Source organism: Sorex fumeus, unplaced genomic scaffold (assembly GCF_029834395.1).
Source record: "Sorex fumeus unplaced genomic scaffold, SorFum_2.1 ptg000095l, whole genome shotgun sequence".
Lineage (NCBI taxonomy): Eukaryota > Metazoa > Chordata > Mammalia > Eulipotyphla > Soricidae > Sorex > Sorex fumeus.
Window position 1 is genome coordinate 4,297,702 of NW_026606152.1, and position 11,780 is coordinate 4,309,481.

Consider the following 11,780-nt stretch of genomic DNA (forward strand, 5'->3'; position numbering starts at 1 on the left):
TTGCGGCCTGCTGCTCCTCATCAGAAAGTGTGGATGGTGCTGACTGCCCAGCTGGCTGCCCTGGAGTAAGCTGGCCCCTGACCGGGCAGCCGAAAGCAGAGTGTCACCACGCCTGTGTCCAGGGCTCCAACGGTCACCCTGGGGCTGAGCACTCAAAGGACCCCAAGTCCAGAGTAGAGTGTGCCTGAGGAGGCAAGGAGCCAGGCTGACGAGGTGGGCAGCTCCATTCATTCATCCACTCGCTCCTTTGATCCGGGTCGCTGTGCTGGCAGGGGCTGGGCACACCGCCGAGCCAGGACTGAGCCCAGACGCTTACACCTGTAGCACTGATGTGTCTCTCGGGTCCCCTCCAGGTGAGGGTAGTGGCAGGTGTGTGTGTGTCTGTGTGTGTGTATGCGTGTGTGTGTGTGTGTGTGTGTGTGTGTGTGTAAGAGCCTTAACCCACAGCATGACTGGGAGGGCCTCACATTCCAGCCCAGTACCCCAGGAGGGACCCCAGACTCCAGGCTAAGAGCAGCCCCAGCTCACCACTGACTGTGGTTCCCAAATCAGAAAGAAACCAAGTGCATCAGGTGAGTGTGGGGTGGGTGTCCAGATAGACTCGGGGGCCCTCCTCATCTCCACATCTGCCATAAAGGGCGTAATGGAGAGACACGGTCACCCGATAGACTGGTTCCTTTCTAAAAGCAGTGTCCATGTGGGTCACCCCTGTACAGCTCACCTCGTCCTGCCCACATGCAGTGGGGCTATCTGAGGACCCCTCGGCCCCTGGGGACCTCACAGCAGCTGGGACATGCAGCTCCTCAGCCAAGGCGGACGCACTGCCTCTGGAGCCTTGCCCGCCTTTCCCTGAACAAATGATAACCAGCCTGAGCCTCTACCCTCTTTCACTGCTGCCTCACAGCCTGAGGGTGTGCAAGAGGGTGTCATGGCCAAAGATGTAGGCAGGGCCAGGTGGCTTAGGGGGGTGCTCGGCATGTGTCTGGGTCAGGGTTGGATCCTGGGCTCCACAGGAAAGGGAAAAGAAAATGTGGGCAGGCAGTGCTCACACAGACCCCATTCCCGCGAACCCCATTCCCACAAACCCCCTTCCCTCAGACCCCACTCCCTCAAACCCAATTCCCTTGGACCTCATTCCCTCAAATCCCCGTTCCTGCAAACTCCATTCCCCCAGACCCCTGTTCCCGCGGACCTCACTCACTCAGACCCTGTCCTGCAGACCCCTTTCCCAAGACCCCTTTTACCTTTTCCTGCTTCCCAAAGCCCCGCCTTTCTCCACAACACCTGGGTATCACTAATGCGAGGCGGGCTGGGGAAGGGACCCGCACGGGCAGCTGACCCAGTGCTTCCTGCACCTGGCCTGAGGTTGTTCCATTGTGGGGGCTGCAGGGCAGGAAGGGGAGCCAGGGCTCACAGCGGGCCACCTCATCTGGTGGCAGGTCCATCTCCCCCAGCAAAGGCCACCCTGTCCTTGCTCCCGGCACGCAACGCCTGGACACTGGCTGGAAAACGGGCCCTCAGCCTGGGCTCTGGACCTTGCGTGGGTGTGAGTGGGGGTTCAGGAGAGGAGACCCAGGGCGACAGATGGCGGGCGCTTTGGAAAGGGGCAACTGCAGACTCGGGCCCTTGAGGCTTGGGGGTGGGGGAAGCGTGTGCCAGGCAGGGCCAGTGCTGACTACCAGGAGGCTGAGCCCATTCACCTCCATGGGCTGGGGCCAAACCCTCCCCGCCTGGGGTCCCTCAGCCCCCTCGGCACACGGCAAGGTGCACACCTCACGCAGGTGGGCCCAGAGAACACGGCCTGCCAGGGGCCAGCTGGGTCTAGGTGCCGCGACCACCAGGACGGGAACTTGGGGTGTCCTTGAGGTGGCCAGTCTCGCCTGACCTAGGTAACCTAGGAACGGGGCCAGGGGCCAGCGTGCCCGCCTGCCCGTGCCCACCCCCATCACACATTCCAGGTAAGGGGGCTCAGCTCCGCGGCACGCCTAGCCGGGCCCCAGCACTCATGGTGTCTACACTCTGCAGAGGCCCAGGCTGGACCTGCATTGCATTTGGCCCCTTGCTGGGCTGCAGGCTTTCTGCTCCCCATGAAAAAAGAATGTGATGGGGGTGTGGGGAGGAGGGGAGAAGGGAGAGGGGGAGGAGAGAGAGAAGGAGGGAGGAAAAGGGAGGGAGGGGAGAGAAGAAAAGGGAGGAGGGGGGAGGGAGAGAGAGCAGGGACTCCTGAGTTCATCAAGGTTTTTATTTATTCTGCCGTGGGGGACCCAGACCCACTGCTGGCCCCCAGGTACTGACAGGAGCCTTCAGGGCCCCGGAAGGGACTCAGTTCTCTGTGTCCTGCAGGCTGGGCAGCTCCAGGACAGACGCACTCACCAGACTGGCCTCTGTGCTCCGTGGGAGCAGGGACACTCAGGCGGGCAATAGATAGGAAGGGGGGGACGAGGTGCGGGCGGGGGCTTCCGTCAAGTGTTGTGGGGGCAGCGGGCGGCCAGTGTCGCTTCACTCGGAGGGGTGGGCACTCTGGGGACATGCGTTCAGGAGCGCCGGGTCTCGGGGTGGGAGGGGACCACCCTGGGCCTGCACACACATGCATGCACGCGCACGCAGACACTTGGATCGCACATACTCGGGTCACACGGTCGGCATCACACACGCGCTCGGGGCCACGCGCTGGGGGCCACACGCGCTCGGGGTCACACGCGCTCGGGGCCACACGCGCTCAGGGCCACAGGCGCTCGGGGCCACAGGCGCTCGGGGCCACACGCGCTCGGGGCCACACGCGCTCGGGGCCACACGCGTGCAGCCACACCCCCTCGGGCGCGGGCTCAGGCGGCCGACAGGAAGGGGAAGAAGAAGAAGTCGAAGGCGAACCTGAGGGCGCCGCGCACGACGCCGCGCCAGTCGCGCTCCAGCTTCACGTGCCGGCGGGCGGGTGCCAGCTGGGCCATGCAGTTGAGGCAGCGCAGCGCGCGCAGCTCGAACACGGGCCACTTGCTGCCCAGCCGGCCCTCGAGCACGGTGCTGAACTCCAGCAGGCTGCCGTGGCGCAGGTGCAGCAGCGCCTCCCGGAACTCGGCCCCCGCGCGCAGCACGATGTCCTTGGTCACGTCGTCCTCCTCGGCGCCGCGGCCGTCCGCCCCGCCGCCCAGCGGCATGCCCACCGTCAGCTCGAACTTGTAGCGGTCGAAGCGCTTGATGTGGCAGGGGTGCTTGGCCAGCTGGCGCAGGCGGCACAGCTCGGCCGGCACGGTGGCGGCGGGCCCGGGCGCGCAGTCTGGGTAGGGCTCGCCGTAGAGGCAGCGCAGCCAGTCGCCCAGCGCGTGCGGCAGCATGTTGACGGCCGCCTCGGCGCTGTTCTCGATCTCCGTCACCCGCACGTACTTGAAGCGGCCCGTCCAGGTGACGCGGTGGCCCTCCAGGTGGCTGCAGAGGATCTGCGTGCGGGCCATGTTGGTCTCCTTCCAGGCGCGCGGGCCGCACAGGGCGCTGTACTGCGGCCAGGTCAGCGTGGAGTTGTACACCTTCATGCCCTCCGAGCGGTACACGTAGAACCAGCAGAAGAGCACGATGGCCGACAGCCACACCAGGATCAGCTTGACCACGGAGCTGCGCGACAGGGACCGCAGCACGCCCAGCACAGACACGTGGGCCCGGGCCCACCCGCGGCACAGCAGGGGCAGGCCACAGGCCGCCAGCGTGACCGCGATCTTGGTCAGCTCCAGGGAGAGGAACCAGCGGGCCAGCTGCACCACGCCCATCAGCGCCAGGCCGGCCACCAGCACGGGCAGGGCGAAGAGGAAGAGCACGTAGCCGATGGAGGCGCGGACCAGGCCGAGGGCGGTGGCCTGCAGCAGCAGGACCACGGCCAGCTCGCACCACATGAAGCACACCAGGTAGGGCACCAGGTAGCAGTAGGTGCCCTTGAAGCCGCGCAGTTGGGCCATGCGGAAGAAGAGGTAGAGCAGGTAGGCGTAGAGCGCGCAGGGCAGGCTGGCGTGCAGCACCACCGCCTCGCCCAGCGGCAGCGTGAAGAAACTCTGGCCCAGCGGCTTGAGCCACGGCCACTCCCCGGGCAGGCTGGGAAGCAGCGACAGCAGGCCGGCGGCCACCTCGGAGAGCAGCGCCCGGCGCGTGTAGGGCTCGGCGGAGGCGCTGAGGCTCACGTAGCTGGCGACGGTGAAGAAGACGGAGAGGGCGGCCAGCTCGGAGCAGGGGATCCAGTCCTTGCTGGCCACGGGGAAGGAGAAGATGACGAAGAAGACGGAGAGCAGGAAGTGCAGGTGGGGCTCCAGGTGGTTCCAGCTGAAGTTGCCCTCGGCCTGCTCCACGTCCAGCCGCGGCTCGAAGCGCAACAGCAGCCCCGTGAGCGTGCGAAAGCTCTCCCAGGCCTTGCTGTCCTGGAAGACCTTGAGCGTGCAGATGACCATGGACACGAAGGACAGGTAGAAGACCACCAGGGGCACGGCGAAGGCGAAGAAGTCGATGGTCAGGTTGCTGATGATGAAGAAGAAGACGAGGGCGTTGATGTGGTGCGTGGGCACGATGGTGGACAGCCAGTGCATGCCAGCCCGCGAGGCCACGTCGATCAGGTACTCCTTGACCTCCATGATGGCGTGCAGCGGGTACTTCACCACCTGGGGGTGGCACCAGGGAGCCTCAGCCCAGCCCAGCGGCTCTCAGCCCCGGCGCCCTCTGCTGCCCTCCCGCTCTGCCCTGCCGACTCCCCCCTCCCCTGAGGCCTTGGGTGCAGGTGTGGTTTCCGGCGAGACCCCAGGATCTGGGCCCCCTCGATGGCACTGTGGGCTGGCGGGTGACGGTTTGGACTCTGCTGGTGCCCACCCACCCACCAAGGGTGCGAGGACCCTCTCAGGGCCCTCGGGAGTCGGGGCAGCTGGAGGGGAGTGAGCGGGGGTCCAGGACAGGCTCACAGGCGCCTCTGACCCACCACAGCAGGCGCTGCGGGCAGCACGAGGCCCCCGCGGCCACTCCCAGCCCCCACCTTGAGGTGCAGCGGCAGCTCCTCGGGACCCTTCCCTGCCAGCTCGTCGTCCTCGTCCTCGTCCTGCAGGCAGAGATCGGCAGGGAGGATGCCGCGGGCGTACTTCTTGGTGAGCTCCACGAAGTCGTCCAGCGCCATGTGGCTCTTGGCTGCACACAGAAGGGCACGTGGGCGCCCGGACCACATGCCAGGGACCCTCGCCGCCCACTGTGCCCCCTGAGCGTGGCCCATGTGGCTCGCTGCCCCCCAGCCGGGCACGCCCACCCCCACCCACAGGACGCCGGTGAGCCCCTGCTGGGCCCAGGGCTGAGGGTCCCCAGCCGTGACGAGAGCAGAGTCGCCAGCCAGCAGGCAAGAGGGGGGCAGGGGCCATGGGGACAGGGACCCTCCCCCACAGGCCTGGGGATGGGGACCCCCTCCACAGGGCCGGCCTGAGTCCGGTGATACTCACACTCACTGCTCACCAGTCGCTCCAGCACCCGCCTCTGCTTCTGCAGGGACTTGGGGACGGGGCCTGGCTGCTGCCCTCCATCTGCGGGGACAGAGTGGGCCAGGTGTCTGTCCCTTCACTCCCCCGAGCCCATGCTGAACACAGCTCCTGGGTACCCAGAGCTGGGCCACCTGCCTGGGCAGCCGGATGGCAGCGAGCCCCCGGAGATGCACACGGGCTCTGGGCCGGCAGGGGGACCCCGGGGCACATCCGCCCCTGCTCGCTGATGCTGGGTGTCCCCCCTGCTGGCCGACCCCGGGGCGTGTCCCCCCCCTGCCCCCCGCCGGTTGGCCCCGGGCTGTCCTACCCTGCTCATTGACCTGGCCCACGTTCTCCAGCAGCTCCGACACGGCCACCTCCTTCTTCTTCTTGGGGTTCAGCTTCCAGTACATGACCAGGGCGGCCTTGCGCACGGCACGCTCCAGGTCGGTCTCCGAGGACAGCTGCCTCACCTCGGCCTCGTTCTCGGAGGTGATGCCTGCGGGACAGGCTGTCAGCGGACCCTGCCCACCCACCCTCCTCCTCCCAGCCCCTGCGGAGGCCACTGGTCCGGAGCCCCCAAGCGCATGGGCAGGACCCCAGGGGGCAGGGGTGGGGCAGGACGGGTCTGGCCTCCCCCGCACGCAGCCCACACGGCATATCTGCACCTCGGCCTTCCCAGAGCCGAGAGCGTGAGCAGAGGGGGCTGAGGCTGGGCCACCCCTGCGCCCGCTGGGGCTCTGACAACAGGCTGCTATGGGGCGGGGGGAGGGCACAGAGTGAGCTGCACGGGGGCAGCGCCATAACCAGGGGCCCCGCGGAAGCAGTTCTCCGGGACAAACCGGCTCAGGCCACGGAGAGACCCCACACGGGCCAGAGACAGGCTGGGGAAGCGGGGGACGCTGGACGCCAAGGGGTCCCGCCGCACAGCAGCCTCACCAAGCCTGCTCCCAGAACAGCCAGGGTGCTGAGAGAGTCTCCAGCACGGCCCACCCCAACCCCAGGACTCCCTGGCCCCGTGTCCAGAGTGTCCAGGCTGGTCCCACAGGCCTCCCGGCCCCTGTCCCGTTCTGCCCGCAACACCCAGAGAGCCCTGAACAGAGGCTGCCCCCACCGGTCCTCAGCCCCCACTTCTGCCTGCGCCCCGTCCCGTCCCAAGCCCTCACTCTCCTGTCCCAGCAGTGCCCGTCGCCCCCCCCCTCACCTCTCCTGTCAGCCAGGCAGCGGCGCAGCAGCTTGACGGCCTCGCGCCGGCCCTGCTTGGCGGCCCGCAGCAGCCAGTCCACCGCCGAGCAACTGTTGAGCTCCTCGTCCTCCTCGGCCGCCAGCTGCAGGTAGCGCTTCCCCACCTGCGGGCCCCACCCCCATTCACTGGAGCTTCCAGAACCTTCTCCAACCCCGCAGCCCCGGACGCAGTGGGCGCGAGGGGTGGGGGGTCAGGCAGGGGCGGGGGCGGGGAGGAGAGGGCGCGGGGCCTGCTGCTACCCGGGGGGTCCTCACCTCTGTCTGGGCCTTGGGGTCCCCGGCCTTGGCCTTCTCCAGGACTTCCTCAAACGGAGGCTCTGCATCTCCCTGGGACCCTTCCCCTGGGAAGCAAACGGAGACCAGAAGCTGCTTCCGGCTCAGTTCCAGGGGTGGGGGCAGAGTGAGCCCAGAGAAGCATCTAGAAAGCTCCCACATACAGCGCACCTGAGGGCTGCACTCGAGAAAGATGGGGGCTCAGTCTGAAAGCCCGGGACCCCCCATGCAGAGTGGGGCATGCACCCACACACATGGCAGAGCGCCCTGCCCCCACACCCCGGTTCACTGGGCAGCGTCTGGCCACAGAGCTCAGGATCCAGCTGCTCCCCTCTGGAGCCACCCAAGCCCGACGGTGCCCATCAGTTAGGCCAGAGAACCCTCTGCGCCTCCTTGCTGGCCCTTCAGGACCGTCTGTGGGGGACAGGACCCGCCCTGTGCAGACTCGCCCTCCAGAGCAGGGGGCAGGCACGGGAGGCTCAACCCCGGGGGCGCTGCCTGATCTGAGTTCCCTGGACAGCGGGAGAGTCCCCGGAGCAGCCTCCCGCCCAGCCTCTGCCTGCCTCCCCATTCTTCCTCCCCACTCTCTCCTTCTCTCCCTCCACCCCTCCGTCCATCCCTCCCGCTGTCCCTGTCAATCCCCAGCCCCTTCCTCAGGGCTGTGGGTCTCTCCACACACCATCCAAGCGGATGATCAATGCCCCAGTTCCTCAGATGAGGGCATGTCAGTGAGTTGCCCCTACTTAGAGGGTCCCCCAAAGCCCACCCGTACACCCACACCCCCGAACGCCCTCACACCCCCCTACCTACACACCTGTACACCCACTCCTGCACACCAGCCGACCTGACATCCTTACACGCACACACATGCCTGCACAAATAGTCGCATGTTCGCATGCCAACACACGCAGCTGCACCCCCCACGCCCACACACAGCTGCACCCCGCAGACACACACAGCAGCACCCCCACACACAGCCGCACCCCTCACCCCCGCACATTGTATACATGGAATGGGGGTGGCCCTCCCCATGCCAGCAGGAGCCCCCGGGAAGGACGGACCCAGCGTTTTCACCATCAGGGCTCTGCGTCTCCCTGGCCATGCCCAGCACATGGGCGGGCCCTGGGACGAGGCTGCCCTCCTGTGGGTGGGCAGAGCTGGCCAGAGCCCTGGGGCCAGGGCGGGAGGGGCCTCTGGGTGAGACTCAGACCCCTCCTGGGTGCCAGGACCTGGCAGCCAACGACCCTGCCACCCCCGGTGGCAACACTGTATGCACATCTGGGGACAGGCACCCCTCCCCCCTCGGGACCACGGTACTCTGCACCCCTCTCCTGTGTCTAGACAACAGTCTCCTGCTCCCCTTCCTGTCCTGTTTGAGTGCGTACTAAGCATGCGTGTGAGTGTGAGTATGTGAGCTGAGTGTGTGTGCCAAGTGTGTACAGTGTGTGTTGTGTACCAACTGTGTGAGCAGTGAGTGTGTGCCCAGTGTGTGGGCCAAGTGTATACACTGAGTGTGTGTGCTGAGTGTGTGTTGTGTACCAACTGTGTGAGCTGAGTGTGCCGGTAGAGCATGTGGGCCAGATGCGTGTGCACCTTGCAAGCTGGGCCCCCCACCCCCGCCCGGACTCCCCAGGCCCAGCGGGGCAAGCCCCCTCCCGAGATCAGACCCCAGGGGCAAAGGCAGAGGGGGCCCGGGCGGCAAGGCCGGCTCTCACCTGCTCCTCCCGCCCGGCACTGGCTCCTGGAGCGGGGCCCCCTGGGCACAGCTGCGGCAGGTGGGTCTCCCGTGCCGGGTCTAGGTCCGGGCTGGGGTGCGGGGGCGGGCGGTGCCCCCATCCTCTCATCTTCCATGGAGGTCGTGGCGTTGAGTCGGGCACGGGCTTGGGGCGGCAGCGGGGGCAGGGGCGGCTGGAGGGCCGAGGGGCTGGGGGTGCGGGCACTGGAGTCCATCCTACGGGCAACACAGCAGGGGAGTGGCCAGCCCCGCATGGAGGATGCCAACGAGCCCCGATTCCTGGCAAAGGGCCTCCCAGTGGCCCCGACGCCAGGCGTATCATGGCAAACACCCTGAGGGTCACCAGGCCCCCCAGAGGCGGGAAGGCCCCACAGGGCTTCGGGGCACAAAGCCCCCCAAAGCATCCATACTGTGGGCGTCGGGGGACCCTCTCCGATTCATCAGCCACCCGAGCTGGAGGCCCCCCCATCCCGGGGTGAAGGTGAGGGTCCCGAGCTGCACGCAGGGAGACGTGGGGGACAGTCACTCCTGCTATGCCCCCGTGCTCCTGGCTGGGCCAAGGCGCGCCCCAAGCTCCGAGCAGGAGCCCTGCCGGGTGGCCGCCCACAAAAAGGCCCTGATTTCCATCTGGACATTCCTCTCGTTCCCTTCCTGGCCAGCACTGCCCCGGGTGCAGACCAAGGCCGGCCGGCGGGGGGAGGCGCTTCCGCACAGGTCCCCTCTCACGTGCCTGAGCCCCGCTGGGCACTCGGGCAGGGCCCACACCAGATGGACAGGGACCCTTCCCTCCCCGTCTCTCACAGGAAGGGGGGACAGCAGAGTCAGGCGTGCAGACCTCTGCGCTGGGTCCCGAAGGAGACCCCCACGCCCTCACCCCCAGCCGCGCTGCCCCCTTCCCTGCAGGGCAGGTCAAGGGCTCATCCTCTCTCTCCCTCCCTCTCTCCCTCCCTCTCTTTCTCTCTCTCTCTCTCTCTCCACCCCCCTCGGCCCCTTGTGCCCTGTGTTCCCTCTGTGAGGCCTCACTGGGCAGCAGACAGTCCTGTTCCCCGATGTCACCCCTGGACGTACCCTCCAGGGTGACCATGCCCACCCTCTACAGCAGCTACTCGGCTCTGTCTTGCCATGCCCTCCTGGGTAGGCGCTCTGGAGCCCACTGCAAACTTCTCCTGGACCAGCTAGCACTGCCCACACTCGGGTGACGGAGATGCACCACGGCCTCCGGGCTGGCCATTGTGCTGACCCCCGGGGGAGCCCTGGATCTGGCCCTCTCTCCTCTGGCCACTGTGCTGACCCCCAGCCCTCTCTCCTTTGACTCGTCCCTCTTGGGACACAGGGCCCAGGGGACAGGGCTGCTGAGTCTCCTTCACTGGACGGAGCGCGGAGCACAGGGCAGCTGGCTGCGGACCCTGCCTGTGATTGTGTGCAAAAGGACCGCTCGGCAGACTGCAGCCCCCAGGACACCCCACCCTTCCCGGGAGCCACTAGCCTGAGCGCCCGCATTCTTTCCGGGTGAGCCTCGGGCATATTTTTATCCCGAGCAAACACAGAGGAGGGCGGCCAGCGGAGGGGCTGCCCGGGACAGGCTTGGAAGTGAGCCCCACCCACGGGGACCAGGAGCCCTTCTCCGAGGGAGAGCAGGGCAGGAGGTTTGCTTCACCTCGGTCTGGGAAGCCGGTGCGGGCTTTGATACTAAAATAAAACGCTCCTCTAACACCCACCTGCGGCTCCGCTTCAAGGGGGGGGGGGGGCGAGTCTGCCCAGACTAGGGGTGCGGCAGGGCTGGATCGGAGTCTCCCACTGCACCCTCGGGAGTTCGGGGTCACGTGGGTCCAGGTGGGCACTGACCACTGCAGCCGGGGCCACTACAAGTGCCAAGGTGCTGGTGCCCGCCAAGGAACTGAGCCCCATCACCCCGGGCCCCGCGGGACCCAGCCCCATCACCCCGGGCCCCGCGGAACCCAGCCCCATCACCCCGGGCCCCGCGGGTCCGAGCCCCATCACCCCGGGCCCCGCGGGACCGAGCCCCATCACCCCGGGCCCCGCGGGACCGAGCCCCATCACCCCGGGCCCCGCGGGACCGAGTCCCATCACCCCGGGCCCCGCGGGCCCGCGCAGGGTCGCAGTGGGCCTCGCGGAGCGGCCGGGCGCGAACTTCGGGGAGCTGCGGGGCTGCGGGCCCGGCCGTCCGTTCGGAACCGGGGAACCTGGGTCCCGAGCCGGCCCCAAGTACTCACAAGCCGGCGGGCAGCCACGCGCGGCGGGAGAGCGGCCGCACTGAGCGAGCCGGCCCGAGCGGGCCGGGGGCGGGGCGGGCGGGGGCCGGACCGCCGGCCGCGCTCCACTCGCCACGCGGCTCAGGGGACGCGCCGCCGGGTCGCCGCGCTGAATGGTCGCGGCGCCTGCCAGTCATAGAGCACTTCCGCCAATCACGGCGCGCCTCGCCTGACTGCGGAGGCACCGGGGGCGGGAGCGACAAGCCCGCAGCGAAAGTTTCCGAGCGGTCTCGGCCCGGTCCGCGGGGTCCGGGGCTGGCTCCGCCCTGCCCCGCCCCGGCCCCGCCCCGCCCGGCCACGCCCTGTCTGGCCACGCCCCCGGCCGGCCCCAGGGTATCAGGCGTCTGCACCTGGCCCCCTGACCCGTCTTGGGCCCTCGGACCCACCTGGGCCGCCTTTCACCCAGTGCCCTGGCCCCAGAGGCGGCATCCCCAGATACCATCTCTGCTCTTGCAATAGTAACCGTCAGGTCGAGCGAGTTCTGTTGCCCGGGCGCTCACGGGGAAACTTTCCATTTCGCAGCTTGAGCTTCGGTTCACAAACAAGGAAACCAAGGCTTGGGACCGCTGGGCAACCGCCTCTGTGGGATGGGAGGCCCGGGACAGAGAGAGAGAGATGAGGCAGAGAGACAGACAGGCTGGGAGGGAGGGAGAGCGAGAGAGGGAGAGTAAAATTGAATCTCAGACATAGTACATTGCAAAATCACTCGGACCCTGTACCATCACAAGCCCGGAAAGTTTCTACCACAGAAAGAATAAAAATACTACTCCAATACTGTGGGTGGGG

At 67.5% G+C, this 11,780-nt stretch overlaps 1 protein-coding gene across 1 annotated transcript; it reads right to left on the bottom strand.

Moving 5' to 3' along the window:
- Window positions 1-2,788: 2,788 nt before the first annotated feature.
- WFS1 (wolframin ER transmembrane glycoprotein) lies at window positions 2,789-11,022 on the bottom strand. Its single transcript, XM_056132773.1, has 8 exons — window positions 10,956-11,022; window positions 8,702-8,937; window positions 6,969-7,054; window positions 6,673-6,817; window positions 5,797-5,967; window positions 5,451-5,531; window positions 5,000-5,148; window positions 2,789-4,634 (listed from the first exon to the last, which is right to left on the bottom strand). Exons 2-8 carry the CDS (start codon window positions 8,934-8,936, stop codon window positions 2,826-2,828), a joined length of 2,676 nt encoding a protein of 891 aa, XP_055988748.1. The 5' UTR covers window position 8,937; window positions 10,956-11,022; the 3' UTR covers window positions 2,789-2,825.
- Between the last annotated feature and the right edge of the window lie 758 nt (window positions 11,023-11,780).